Source organism: Colletes gigas, unplaced genomic scaffold (genome assembly GCF_013123115.1).
Source record: "Colletes gigas isolate AHSC1104 unplaced genomic scaffold, ASM1312311v1 Colletes_gigas_Sc00016, whole genome shotgun sequence".
In the NCBI taxonomy this organism is placed as follows: Eukaryota; Metazoa; Arthropoda; class Insecta; order Hymenoptera; family Colletidae; genus Colletes; species Colletes gigas.
In genome coordinates, this window is record NW_025106645.1 from 6,023,254 (window position 1) to 6,039,031 (window position 15,778).

The following is a 15,778-nucleotide window of genomic DNA, read 5'->3' on the forward strand; positions in this document are numbered from 1 at the left end:
AAGAATAAATTAATTTCTATTCTCTAAATGTAACGTTCGTAACAAATTACTTCACATTGGTTGAAAATGTAGCTGGTCGACTAAAGAATTAGAAAAAAGCACAATTTGTTGGATCGAACGAACATCGTAAATAAATCGTGACGAGTTCGTACAAGATTTTGCTCCTTTGGAGCCTACGCGACGGCCATTTTGTAAATCGGTGGCTCTCGAAGGGTAGACCAGTCGACCAGTACATGAGAATTGCAAGGTTACTCGACTGGAAATGGCGGTGACGTTGCCACGAAGGCCACGCCGCTAACGTAACGGGTATTTTATTCATTTTATCCATTATTGTGACCGATTTGTTTAGGTTAATTTGTTGGGGAAAATTATCAGATTGCCTTCGACCGAATCGCTCGAACATCATCGACGTGTAATCGTGTCGGATCCATCACTATGGAGCCGTTAGTTTATCGGCGAAATCTAGCTAATGAATCATGACAAAAGCGGAGAAAAGCTTGTTGAACTTAATCGACAGCGCAATCTGATTACCCCGTGACTGGTAAACCTCATTCGTAATTTATCGACCGACATTCAATGCATTAACATTGATCTCGACGCTAATACGTGACTAATACGCAACGAATGGATGACTTGTTATGATCGATTCAGCGAATAAACGAAAGGGGCATCGATATCATCGATAATGCACTTTCGCGTACTCTAGTTCTCTGTTGCTCTAGCTGTCTGCTCAATACAACAGCCATTATTGTACATTTTATCATATTTGCGAACTTTTAAACGGTGAATGAAGTATTCAAACAGTATCGAGATCACCTGGGAACCCCTACAGAGCTCTTTTAATTATCTTTACAACGTTGATCCTTTTCTGTTTAATTGTATCGAGGATGCAGACCTAGCAAAAGACGAAGTCGTTAATTTTTGTTTCGTATCGTGAAAATACTGTACTTAATATCGTATTGCGTAATAAGTACCGTCCTTAATATTGTACGAAAAGAATTTATTGACGCGTGCAAGTGTATTTTATTTTTCAAATTTACGCGTTCGAGATAAAGTCTGCGTACGTAAGGGAACCTCTTCTTTTTTTTTCCAGAAAGCACAACTTCGCATTGCGTGGGCTGCGGCGGACGAATTCACGACCAGTGGATCTTACGAGTTGCGCCAGATTTGGAGTGGCACGCCGCTTGTTTGAAGTGCACGGAGTGCCAGCAATTTTTGGACGAGAATTGCACCTGCTTCGTGCGGGATGGAAAAACTTACTGTAAACGGGATTACGTCAGGTAATGAATTATTCAATGTATTAAACGTGACAGTGTCGAAATTGGGAAAAAGTTTCAGAATCGGAACGTACGATCGCGAATAATCTGATAAATATATTAAGCGTGCCGTAAAAAGGAAAGGGAATTAAAATAACGAAAAATTGGTACGAAATTTTCTACAAAATTTTAGAAACTTTTCCTACCTCTTTTTGAAAACCAATTATCCATAAAAAAAGAACAGTTTTTGAAACGCTGTTTTACCGCGTTAATTTTCAAAGAGCCTTCCTCTTTATTTGGCGGACCGTGTTTATCTTATAATTCGCGTGCAAAGAAAATTAAAAGAAGGGCGTACGCCTTGCGAGATCTTTGGTGAAAAAGTAAAAAATAAAAAGAGGACAGGACCGAGTGCACTATGGTAATTAATGCAAAACTGGTAGCATTCTCGAACGACACGCGATACGGTCTTTTCGGTACGCGTTCGCAAACGGTGAGATTCCAGGCAAATAAAAACAGAAAAAGAAAGGGCTTCGGGCGAGGGAGAGAGACAGGGAGGGAACCGAAGAAAGTAAGAACTGACAGACCGTTTCTTCGGAGTATTTTTATCTGAGATATACTGAGCAGAAGCTGCAGCCCGCTTGGAGAAATGCATCCGTAACAAAAAGTGCAGTTCACACGTGGTTGCTTCGAACAGACGGAATCGAACGGAGAATTAATGTCTCCGACTTCACAGTGACGCACAGTAGTGGGGGCCCATTACGTACTGAACATACTAAAATCTCGTTTTCAAACATTGTTCTTACGATGAGAAATTTCACGATTATAGTATTAACTTCCGACTGTACTCTGGATTATAAAATAACAAATAGAATTATTTATGCTGCTACTATACAATTTCAATGGTATCGATGATAGAGTTAAATGAGACTTTAGAAATATAAATAATGGGCACGTGACTGTCTGGGTTAGGTAAATGTTAATGAACGTAAACTTCCAACTGTACTTTGGATTATAAAATAACAAATAGAATTATTTATGCTGCTACTATAAAATTTCAATGGTATTAAATAGATAGAGTTAAATGAGACTTTAACAATGTAAATAATGGGCACGTGACTCCATGCTCGATATTATAGAAGGTTAATTTTACACTTTGAAATTGTTAATTATTACGTAACAACGTTGTTAAGCTTCGTCATTACTCAGGTTTTAGAATATATACGCAACATGTACAAAGATAGAATATTGATGTAGTAAATGAACGTGTAAGAGGCGAGGTGAAGCTGAAAACGCCATTACAAAACCTAACCTCGTAAAATATTATTTCGGAGTATTAACTTCGTCGTTACTCGAGTTTCAGGCTGTATACGCACACATGTGTAGAGATAAAATATCAGTAAATGCATAAGAGACCAGATGCAGCTAGAAACGCCATTAAAAAACCTAACCTCGCACAAATCGCGTATGCGCGTTACCGCGAAGTCCGAGAGGGTCGAATACAACGGTAAAGTTTCTATTTAAACGTGGAATTAAGTAACCACCGACGTAAAACGCGAATAATATAAACAAATAGATGATTCCGCGCCATTTGCAACGTAATCCGAAACGAGTGGTGTCCTCGAAAAGAAAGACGAGACTTTTTAACTGGCAGCATTGATCGGGAATCCCCTCCCCCTCTCCCGCCCTTCTATCCTGGCAACCTGCGCCAAATATTTTTCTCCGCCCGGGACAGACGGTTTATTTGCATTGATCCATCGGACGTCGAAATGCCTCCGAAACGAAGAAGAAGACTGGCGTATCCGGTCGACACGGATTTGCCAGGCCTCGAGAGACACCGATGACGCGTGTTTGTTGTTACTATCGCCTTGTTCGAAAAGTCGAAACAACCGGGGCAAAATGTTCCCTTCTGGGTGTTCCCTCGCGTAAAGTTTTGGTGCTTCCATTGCCTTCCGACCGAAGGGAGAGCTTTCGAAAGTTGGCCGAATAAAATTATTTTGAAACGACTAATCCAATCCCAATACTTACCCCGACTATTCCTCCATAAATGTTACGGATTCTATTTCACACAAGTAAAGAATTCACAGCCGCATGCAGCCAATGGGGACATTGATACTAAACAGTTGACGAATAAAGCGTAGCAATTTTATATATTCTACTTTTTATTAATAAATTGTATTACTACATTACCCATGGTTGTGTTTATTCAGAATAAAAAACTAATTTTTAAGAAATATCGACAGGGGGAGGCTCAATTTTTCGGCGAAAAAAAAAATTTCAAATTGGTCTGGAAAAATTATTTTTAGTTGCGGGGGTTAATTACAAACATTTTTGGTCAATAGACATACACTCAAAATCTTATGAATTTTCGAGAAAAAAATTCCAGTAGGTGGAGAAACTTTTCGACGAAATTAAAAAATTTCAAATCGTTCTGAAAAAATTATTTTTCACGAGGGTCAATTACAATCATTTTTGTGGGGTTAAAATAATTTTGGAACGACCGTTTTCTTGCAATTGTGAAATTTATTTTTGTGGCGTTTTTCGGTGAAATTGTGCGAAACGGGGACGTTAAAAATTATCTTTTGCGAGTTTCAGTTTACAAATTTGATACAATGAAAATTATTATTATTTGTTTGAGAAAAATTGTTATGGTATGAGGTATGCAAATACTCCTTTTGCCCAACAATAAATACCTGAGCGACGAGTTGGAGGTAAAATGCTGTCGTTGTAGCCTAACTTCAAATGTCACAACAGCCAAGGTGTCGAACAATAGCATCAGAAATACCAACGCCAACGCTGCGTCAATTATTAATTTCTAAATATGATTTATCGTTATTGTTACCTTCGTGTTTCTTCATTTTTACCCGCACACCGAGTATTCCTTTCGTTCGATCCTAAAAGATGATTAAATAACCGTGTTACATTGTATCATAGCTGAAAAGCGACTGAAATGTGAACTATTTCGATTATTTGTCATTTAAACACCGTGATGTAATTAGTCGAGTAACTGTTAGTCGATCGACTGCCTCCGAAGTGGATTCTGTGCCGCACGAAACTTTATTATTAATAAAATTAGGTAATTTTGAGGTCGCTCAACTAATGAATGCAATTTACCTCGATCGGAGAAGCCGAGACACAATTAGCTTAAAAACCGATAATTAACTGTTCCATTCAACGTGTAAGCGAAATTTCGCGGAAACGTGCAAACACGTGTAAGAGAACGTAAATTGCCACAATTAATTAACTTACGAATAAAGAAAGTTTACCGCGATTTCATCTCGGATGAAAATAACTCAGCCGTTCTATTATTACTTGAGATTTTATAGAGTTCTCGGAATAGGTATTGGAACATCCATACAATTTAATTTAATGCTTGCTCGAGGTCAACGATTTTTTAAGATTAGAAATCGAAACATAAATCGACTGCATATATTAGTTATTTACCTACACTCACTACGAGGCTTCCTCGAAAATCTCCATACCAGAGACACCCAGAGACGCCGAGGCTGCGAAATAAATAAAAGTTTAAACTCGGAATCGACCCATGACATCTATTAGCGTCATGTTGCGTCGCGAAAAAGTTTAATTATGATTATTTATTCACAACTCGAGCGGTGACCTCCGTGCATACGGTATTCAAAATACGTTGAAAATTAAATATGCACGGGGCGATATCGACGAAGAAGCTAACGCAATTAAATTCTTTTTTCTGATTACCAGACTGCCCGATCGGGGCAGAAATTATCGACGAGCCGCGATCGAAAATCCGATTACTGACCGAACCGATCGATAATGAAATTTGTTCCAGGCTGTTCGGCACGAAGTGCGACAAGTGCAGCGAGTGCTTCAGCAAGGACGACTACGTAATGAGAGCGAAGAGCAAGATTTATCACATAAAGTGCTTCCGATGTTCGGCGTGCATGAGGCAGCTAGTACCTGGCGACGAATTTGCCTTGAGACAGGATGGTCTCTTCTGCAGACACGATCACGACGTGCTCGAGGGTGGAAAGCTCTGTTCGGGGGCTGGCGGTGTTCCCGGGAACGAGAACAACAACAACGCGTCCCTCATGAACAACAACCACCATCTGCATCCCAACGACGGCTCGATATCAGGTAAACGGACCATTTTGTTCGCGTTCACTGCCACGTCACCCACATAGAGACAGCATGATTTACGAGGGTCGTTCAATAAGTCCTCAGAAAAAGATAGAAAAAGAAATTATTTTAGGTAGATTTTTCTTTATTTTTCGACATAATCTCCTCGAGGCGTTAATCCGACTGGAAATTTTCATAAAACGGTGCACGATTGGACACTGGATGACTCTTATCGCGTGGTTGGATGGGAGCAACTTACTTGAGGATTAAATTGTCTGAACATGGGCTATCAGGGCACAAAGGGTAAATTTGCGAAAGGGTACACGCTCTAGGGGTAGCTCAAAGGGACCTTCTGACATAACGGTATTGTGTTAGGATCTCGGGTCATAATTAGGTGTTGATAATTGAAGCCGCTAAGACCTGGAAGGCTTGACCACTTCCCTCCTACGCAGCGGGATTACACAGGATTACTGTTTCTCGAGCCAGCCGTCCTAATATGTGAATACACATTGAATGGATAGGCTGGATTAAACCTCCAATGAGGCTCGCGTTCGTGATAATTTAATTACACGAGTTCGCGTCGCATTACACCGCCCGTGGGTCGCGAAAATACGCGAAACGTTAGAAGCTGACGAACTTTATAGGAATGTGTACTTTTATACGTTTATTAAATGGCACTCAAGCAAAATGGTTCTCAAAAATGTCATTCGAGAAAAATGGTACTCGAATAAAATGGCACTTGATTAAAATTGTAATGGTGATAATCGTACTCAGAAAAGGCACTCGAGCAAAATGGTACCCAAAAATGGTACTCGAGAAAAATGGTACTCGAATAAAATGACACTTGATTAAAATGGTAATGGTGATAATCGTACTCAGAAAAGGCACTCGTGCAAAATGGTTCTCAAAAATGGCACTCGAGCAAAATGGTACCCGAGTAAAATGGCGCTTGATTAAAATAGTAATGGCGATAATGCTCGATTAAAATGAATGTGACTAAAAGATATTTGCATGGAATCTATTGTGAAGCTCGCGAGGAAGAGGAGATTTATTCGATTGTTTATTTTTTCTCTGACGAAACTGTGAATCGAGACGAATATTTTTGTTATCCAGCGTACATTTAGACGTACGTTCTAACGACTTGTCACGGCGTTGGTTAATTGGTGATAATTGGAAATTGTATAGTATGGGAGACAGGGGTCGGCCGGAAACACGTCCCTCCTAATTCTCGCCGTAAACAATTTCGTAGAGTCGCGCGCGACCCGCCTATATTCGATGGTGTTTGTCACTTGGCTTCCTTATGGAAATTGTTGCGTCTAAACATCTTTTTCACCGATCCACGACAAGACGTGTACCACGGGGACCGGTGACGGCAGTGGTTTGACAACTCTTTACAGAGGCGCCGAGGTGTCAAATGTAACACCTCTCTGCCAACTACCGTGGCACATAACTACGCACGATCCCTTTCATTTCTATTTTTTCTTCTTCTCCTTTATGAAAGTTTATTCATTTTTGTCTCCCTTTCGGGAGTCGCTTCCTTCTTACCCAACTTAATGGGAGGACCAGCTATGAAAATCACGTTCCAAGCAAGATTTTTAACCGTCGTTGGCCAACTTCTTTTCTAAAATTCTTGGCGTTTATTAATACTCGAGAGGAACTGACACATGTAACACCTCGGGTTACTAGTTGGCGCGGATTTCAAGACGCGGCTAAAGCCTTTGTAATCGAAACACCGTTTGATCGCCATTGATCATTCGCAGACTTTGCTGAAATTTTTGTTTGTATAGAAATTGAAAAGTTTGTATAGAAATATTTACTTTTTCGTAGATTTTTCTTCACGACGTATCAGACTCTTCGTTTATATTTGTTGTATATTTGTTTGCTTTTTTGTACGATTATAATTTTGTTTAATAGCATTATATTGCTCGACTAGTTTCATGTAATTTCTTTCAGTTAGGGATGAAAAGATCTTTCTTCGTCGCCAAAAAAACCAATAAAGGTTTTAACTATTCCTACATCTACAGAAAAGTTCATCCTTCAAGTAAAAGAAAATAATGATCTTCTGTACCGTTCGTTAATAGCAAAATGATTTGAACAACGCCATATTTTTTGGAATAGTCTGGTAGCAAGAACCCGTAAAAATAGTCGTAGGATTTCGTTTGCTCGTCTTAGCATCCGCAAACATTCGATTTCGTGCGGCCACCAAATCCTTCCGAAGGACGCCGCCAAGGAAACTGGATCCTTATCGCGGCACGAGTTACTTATTACTCGTTAATTGGGAGTTAATGAAATTCGACGCTCAACAGGTTTCGCTGTTTGGCCGGCTAAAATGTGCCCGAAAGGTTTGTGATTCTTCTTTTTCTGCTCGTTCGAGCGCTTCTTCGCTGATCGATGCGACCAACAAGGGAGCCGAACCCGAAATCCGTGATCTTTGTTCAAAGTTTACTGACTCGTAGAAACAAACATTTATTTTTCATTTTCAATTCCAACACAAATTTAACTAACTACAGAATCTATAAATAAAACATTGCGATGACAATTTATATTTTTTTAACATCGAGAAGATTTGGTGAAAACTCAAAACTTTTGTATTCTGGATGATCCAACGACCGCTTGAAGACTATATTTTTGTAAAACTGTTCTCGATTTCCGTGCAACCTCGAAAGCTGATCAAACTTGGGAACGATTTCACGCGAGCCAACGGAGCTCAGGCTCTTCTCGATGACGTTCGATCTCACGGAAACGGTCACCGAGACGTCTTGGATCTTCCTTTTTGGGCTCGACGCCGATCGCGGAATCGCGGTCAAAGTTTGCTCATCGACAATATTGTCTTTCGCCTCTCGAATACCCGGCAGGCGTTCGTCTTTGCGTTCTCCATCCGCCATGTTGAACCACTATCCGGATCTCCCATTAGCCAGCGAGGAACGTTTCGCAGGACCGGTTGGGACGACAATCGCAGGCATTCTACTCTGCATTCTCCTGATTTAGTCGCGTTGCTCTTCCTCGAGAAGTCCGCTTCCAAATAAGCAGCGTCTCAGCCCATGAAATAGTCCTTCGAAACCTTCCTCGTTGCAAACTTCTTCAAAAAAATATTTCTCTATTACATTCCCGTTATCCAAAACAAGTGATTTAAGGTGGTCAAGTTAGAAACACTCTGCATATCGATGAGAAACAGTGTAAGTCGATGCAGATAACTTTGTTGCAACTGGACAGGCAGGTATCCTCAAAATACATCTTCGATTCCATAACTACTAATCGTTGATAAGGAGTCTGAATCAAACGATTTATATCTGTGAATATATCTAGGGCTTGATTACTTTATTTAACTTACTTTATAGCAACCTGACAGGGAGGTATCCTAAAAATACATCTTCGATTCAATAGCTACTAATTGTTGACATGGAGTCTAAACTATACAATGAAGATCTGTGAATGTATCTAGGACTTGTTCCACTATTTAACTTACTTTGTAGCAACTTAACAGGGAAGTATCCTAAAAATACATCTTTGATTCTATAGCTAGCAATTGTTCATAGGTAGTAATTACTACAAGGAGTCTAAACCATACAATGTAGATCTGTGAATGTATCTAGGACTTGATTTCACTATAAATCATGAACTATTTATATAGAAACATTAAAATGTCAACTATCTGACCTAAAATGATCCACAGATCGAATCTCGAAAGATTGACACGACTAATCGTTGCCCTCAGATTCCGGGTCCGAAAGTGGATCGCACAAGGCCAGCGTGGGTGGGAATCGAGGATCGGGCAGCCATAAAAGCAGCGGCGGTTCTGACGGAAAGCCGACCAGAGTGCGCACGGTTCTGAACGAGAAGCAGCTCCACACTCTGAGGACCTGTTACGCCGCGAATCCTCGACCTGACGCGTTGATGAAGGAGCAGTTGGTAGAAATGACGGGGCTCAGTCCGCGCGTGATCAGGGTATGGTTCCAGAACAAACGTTGCAAGGACAAGAAGAAGACGATCGCCATGAAGCAACAGATGCAGGAAAAGGTGAGTACAGCGTGTGTCTGGACGACGATGAGCTTATTCATTCGCGTCAGAACACTCGTGAAACTTTCGTTCGCACGCAGAGCAACAATTTAACGAATCGAAGTGGTTTCCGTTGCAGGACGGTCGTAAACTAGGCTTCGGAGGAATGCACGGGATTCCTATGGTGGCCAGCAGTCCTGTGAGGCACGAGAGTTCCATAGGGATGACGCCACTGGAGGTGCAAGCTTACCAACCACCGTGGAAAGCGCTTTCCGACTTTGCTCTTCACACTGACTTGGACAGGCTAGACCCTAACACACCTTCGTTCCATCACTTGGTATCACAGGTAATTTCACTGCAACAGTATTTAGTGTAACACTAGTGGAAAGTAGCTATTCCAATATGTCTGCTTTCTCTGGACATGAGTTATATTTTATCATTGCATTCGAATGTTATATTCGAACAAAAGATGGCGTGCATGTTTGCCAACATGGAAAAGAGAAACATTTCCAACAATGATTATAATTATTACATTTACATTATTAATTATAATAGATATAACTAATAGTTTTATAAATCGATATTTATTAAAACATCATACAATTGAAATTGTATGAACAATTTTACTAATAATAATTTTAATAATCATTGCATTTCCATAATTGGAGACACTATATTTTATTGACGAAAGATGACTTGATAATTTTTGTTTCAGATGCACGGCTACGATCTCCACGGTGGACCACCTCAATTACCACCGCCAGGTATGCTCGGTGGACCTATGAACGACGGCGGAGGTGGTGGAGGCGGCGGTCCATTGCCACCACCCGGACCACATCATCCTGGCAGCGGTGGACCAGATATGGGACAGCATCCCGACAGCACGGATAGCTACGTAACTTATCTCGAAAGTGATAGTGACTCCCTTCACCACGATACAGGAAGTCCATAGTGTTGTGCAGTGGGCCAGAACGAAAGTGTCCGCTTTCTTCGTGGTCTTCTTTTAACAAGTGCTTGAAGAGAATAGTAGTCTGCGTGGACACATAGGGTGAAATGAACAGCAAACACGGAACGATGAAAGTTGTTCGGATACTTGCAACATTTCTGAAAGGTAGCTTGACCCTTTCGCGCCGGAACCACGGTTAAACTTGAGAAACCAGCGAAGGTTTGTTACCGAAATTTACACAAATACTGACTCTTGTTTTACAGTAATATTCTGACAAAATCGCAACGAAATTGTATTTGCATAAATTATTGGTATATTTATAGCGCGTACGCGTTCTACTTACTCTTTTTAAAAATTTGTAAATTAATATTTAAATGTGTATTAAATGTGAAATGTTATGTACTTTCTCTGCAAAATTGGGTTAGCGGTATGTAAGCGCATGAGATAATTATTTTACGAACAATTCGACAACGAATAATTTTGCAGCTATAGGAGTAATACATAATTACTTTAACGGTGCAATAGGAGAAATTTTTTTAATAATTTAATAACTGGATAACAATGAAGTACAATGAATCCAGAAAGTAGTTATAACCCCTACTATTAACGCTGTTAGTAGAGAAAAAGATGAAACACAACGCTACTATAGTCGTGGGACAACTATATTTTGGCTCATTATACTTTAACAGATATCAAAAGTGTATTTCGATTTCATAAAAATTATTATTAATGTCCTAAATATTTTTCTACAAAGATATTAAATATTAATGTTGTCTAATTCGATTCTGATTCCTCCTTGCCGCGACGAAATGGTTTCAAACAAAATTAACGATTTAACTCGATAACGGCGAAGTTAATTTCCGCGCGAAAGGGTTAAGAACAATCAACCTTTTCTGTAATAAAAAAACTAAAGAAAACGAAAGAATTGTAACGATGAAAATAATTCGCAGGAACAAGAGCTTAAATAATAAACGATCGAAGCGATTTTGCCGTCGTCAGGTCGGAAGGAATAATTAAAAAATTATCGTGAAAACTCCAGGGAAGAAGATGCGTGTCTGATCCGAACTTCGGGGCGAATAAAAGTCGACGGTTATTTAAGAATATTATTTTGCCAAAATTGTAAGCGTCGTGCTCCAAAAGTTTCGCAAATTAAACATTCGTGTCGTGGACGAGAGAAACTCGATTATTAATTACGAATAAAATCTGTTCGACGGAAGTCTCAGGTACTGTTGGAAGCTGACGAGAAAGGACCTGGGAAAAGAACGCGTCCGATTGGTCGGAACGCTCGACCTATGCGCACGCGCTAAGCGTTATCGAGCACACGTAATCCCGTCCTTCTAGTTATCGCGTAGTGAATCCCCGCCACTCGCCGGAACTGTGCGCGCAGGTCCTGCCCTACCATCTGCTCCCTCTCAGTGTATTTTTATTTTCTCGTTCAGAGTCAAACGAGCACAACGTCAAACAGCACCGTATCACACCTGACCTTCAAGCTGTCGCTCGAGCAACATTGTACTACCACGGACACACGTTTCAAAAAGCAGATTCGAGAAGGTTTTTCTTTGTATCATGGTACGTATCCCAGGTTCATTTTTGTCAGCTCCCAACAGTAGAATATACATATAATGATTTATCAAACTATCGACGATCGAATTTGTCGTAGTAATGGTCGAATAATGGTCGTAAATTAAAGTCGGAAACGACGAATGACCGAAGAAACGAGATTGTTATAATTTGCAAAGCGAATACGGTAGAGAAAGTGAAAATGACGATTAATTTGAATATTTATAAAGATAGTTTGCCGCCGTGCAGATATTTTTAAGCGAAATTCACCCTCGTACACTGAAACTGTCGAAGAAATTGACAGCGATCGATTGGAATAATTTCGTGAAAAAATAACAACTCGTTCATTGTATATTAATTATCGAATAATAGAAATTAATTAACGATTTCGAAATCCCGTCGAATCGTTTCGTCGATGTTTATACAGTTTCAGTGAATTTTTACGAGCGGAGGGGTGCAATACATATAGTGAAATTTTTCTTAGATCATCCCTCGAAACAATAAACTGTTGTATAATTAAGTTTTCAATAATTTGTTGGGAACGTAGTGTTGTGTTGGCGACAAAAGTTATCGGGAGGATGAACATTAACGTATCGATGTTGAACGAATTGTGATTACGTCTGAAATTCTGTTTCGCGTCTGAAATCCAGCGATTGCGTCGAAAGTTAACGGTAATTGAATTTTGTATCTTTTGTGCTTTGGATGATCTTTGTTTATTCTCGAGTTTCTTTTAAACTCGTTGAAACGACCAAAGAGAGTTTTTATCACCGAGACAAAGAAAGAGGGAGAAAAAAGGGAGAACGACGTCGCAGTTTCGTCGACAGAGTTGGGCAAATTTGTGTATAAAAAGAAAAAAAAAAAGAATCGAAATCAAAACAGTAATAATGTGTGTTCGTTCGTGGTAAATAAAATATTTATTTGAAGAAAATTTTATTTGTGAATGAAGGATAACCTTTCTGTTCAAATTTTACAAAAAAGTTGTTTTCTTTTATCATTTCGAAAGGCCCCTTTTCATCTTCCAATAATTTACATCCACGTTTTTGTTCGTGTTCTCGAAAATTATTTTATCATTTCTTTTCTAGAAATTAGTACTTTCCAGTATTGATAATTTCGATGTTATCGACACTCGCGATAATTTCTTTTCGAGTGTTTATATTTTAATTATTGCGTACAAAGTAATTGCTTACGATATTCATTGCAGGTATGTATAGAAGGGTTAAATAGATTTTGTGTACTAATATTTAAATAACCTTTTAAATTAAACATCTTTGTTAATTTTGATGAAAATTATAGTCGAACGCAACGTTAAACAGAAACTTTAAATTTCATTTGTACACATGTTCAGCCTCGTGTAAAGATCGACGCTGCATTAGAAATTTTTATTTAATAAATTTAAAAATAATTAAGTATCTCATCGGTCATTCAAATTCAAATCACTTAAATTGTGACATGGTAAGGTCTCTTTGGAGGGAATAAAATTCAAACGCGTGCAATAACACTTTCCAATCTTTGGAGGCAAGCATTTTAGTTGCGATCCAAAAAAAAAAATTATAAAAATTGTACACGCTCGTCGAAACGTTTCTCGATGTAAGTCCACGTTAAATGTTACTACCAAATTTATTCGCGTTGCGTGTAATTTTCCATAATACGACAAAAAGTGAAAAAAAAAGAAAATGTTCAACTCTGATCGCCCAGCTGCGCTGCTGAGAGCAAAGAAAACGCCTAACTTTACGTTGTAAATATAATTGTGCCCGCTGTAAATTCAGGTCGCAATATACCAACGGGCGGAGTTCACTCGTAATATCAATAAACGAATAGCCGACTCACGTTTAAAGAATAAAGAAGTTAATATCGACGATAGCACGTTATTCCCGATTTACGTTGTAAGTCGTATTGTAAACACAGGTATGTACATTCGATTAATACCAAAGTGTGCGGGAGTTTCATGTGAACACAGGAACGCACTGAATTGTAAATAATAGTCCCCGAAACCCCCCTCAACCCCTTCCCCCATTTCCCCCTACGTTTCATTGTCGCTAATTAGTGGTTCGTTTTAGTGGTGATTCGTTTAGATGTTTGTATAGAATCGTTCCACATCGCTCCTCTTGTAATGTACATGTATAAAAGCGAGAACATCGTAAACCCAACGTTTTCGTAATCTACCCGGATCGTCTTCGGATTTGTATAACATTTCTATACCGGCGCACACGTAATAAATTGTCCAATTAAATTACTGGTATCTCGATTCATTTGTCACAAGACCTGTAACACTTTTTGTTACCGATTTTTTACTTATAACGTCTTCCAAAGGTACATTAGGCAGCATGCATCATATTATTCATTATAACTACACCCAGTTTATTCGAAATTTCTTTTTAGAATTCTAATTAAAAATTTTCAGAGTAACATTTTCATTAAAAATTTCGTTTTTAGTACAGGCATACAGGGTGTTCAGTAACCCATGGGGAAAATTATAATGGGGGATTCTAGGTGCCAAAATAAGACGAAAATCAAGAATACCACTTTGTTGATTGAGGTTTCTTTAAACAGTTATTAACGTTCAAAGTTTCGCCAGTAGAACGGCAATTTGCGAACAGCTGCGCGCGCACGTTAGTGGTTCTCATTCACAAAACTGTAAGACTGTCGATATGTCAGACAGTTCTACGTTAATAACTTTAAACGTTAATAACTCTTTAACAAAGCCTCGATTAACAAATTACTATTCTTGATTTTTGTCTTATTTTGGCCTCTAGAATCTCCCGTTAAAATTTTTCCCATGGGTGGCCGGACACCCTGTATAAAGTAACACTTTAAACGATAAAATTCATTAAAAAAAATTGTGAGCATATTTTTTTTAATATTGCATGAATAGTACAATATTATTTTGTTAATTATGAAAGAAAATATACTTACCGATGGTGGTGGAATGTTTTCAATAGCCATAACAAGATTCATCGTTCATAATAATTAAAATTAATTATTCATTATAAACATGTATATTTGTTTCAAAAATTAATTTATCATATCGAATTTCACATATTTATAAATTTAAATGTAGGTAACCTAACAAAAGTATTATGCATGTATGTTTCCAAACATTGTGTTACAAAAAGAAATTTACAATCTAGAAAACATAAATAGACGACTTCTAAATTATAATTTAAATTATCGTTATTATACAGGAATTATATCGTATGACTTTAACAGTTATATAGCAGACATCTATTGATTTTAATTAGTTGCAGTACATTGTAAAATCTGTAAACTTAAATAAATTGACGTTAGGTGAAAATGACCCGTATACATTTCAAGCTGAACTACTGAATTGTACTGAAATAGGTGTACACATAGAAAAACATAGTCTTACACGTAGAAAATAGTATTTAGATTCTTAAATTTTATCATTTAACGAGAACGCCGAGGTTTCTATCATTACGAAAAATAAATGCAACAATTGTATCGATAAGTGAGATATAGATCGAACATTCGATCCGACGATAAAATTTAATAGCCGACTGACTGGATAGAAGACAGCGTATAAAAAGTTACACCAACAATAATTCAAACTTTTATCAACGAAATCCATGAAATTTTTCTTTGCTGGTTTATGTTACACATAAACCACAACTCGTCTGATGACGATCAATAGGTACTGTACACATATCTGGTTAACTGTGTCTTACATATATGTATAACAAGGCATACTAAATACTAGGGGTGTGCGAGATATCGAAAATATCGAAATCTCGATGTTTGAGACGAGACGAGAAGAATCGAGTCGAGATCTCGAAAATCTTCGAGTTCTCGAATGTATTCAAATGTACCCTATTATCAAACAATGTAAAACAATTAGCATTTTTACATGTGAATTCTATATAAAATATTATATTATTACTTACCTGTCATATACCTATTTCCTTTCTCCTAA

The 15,778-nt window shown here is 38.4% G+C and overlaps 1 protein-coding gene across 1 annotated transcript in view; it reads left to right on the forward strand.

Annotated features, from left to right (window-relative positions):
- Positions 1-10,418, forward strand: part of LOC122400115 (insulin gene enhancer protein ISL-1) — a 47,960-nt gene extending 37,542 nt beyond the window's left edge. The window contains exons 2-6 of the mRNA XM_043401364.1: positions 1,094-1,280; positions 5,062-5,366; positions 9,064-9,365; positions 9,484-9,690; positions 10,060-10,418. Of these exons, the coding sequence (XP_043257299.1) occupies positions 1,094-1,280; positions 5,062-5,366; positions 9,064-9,365; positions 9,484-9,690; positions 10,060-10,296 (1,238 nt within the window). The 3' untranslated portion in view covers positions 10,297-10,418. The remainder of the gene's footprint in view (positions 1-1,093; positions 1,281-5,061; positions 5,367-9,063; positions 9,366-9,483; positions 9,691-10,059) is intronic.
- Positions 10,419-15,778: the final 5,360 nt, after the last annotated feature.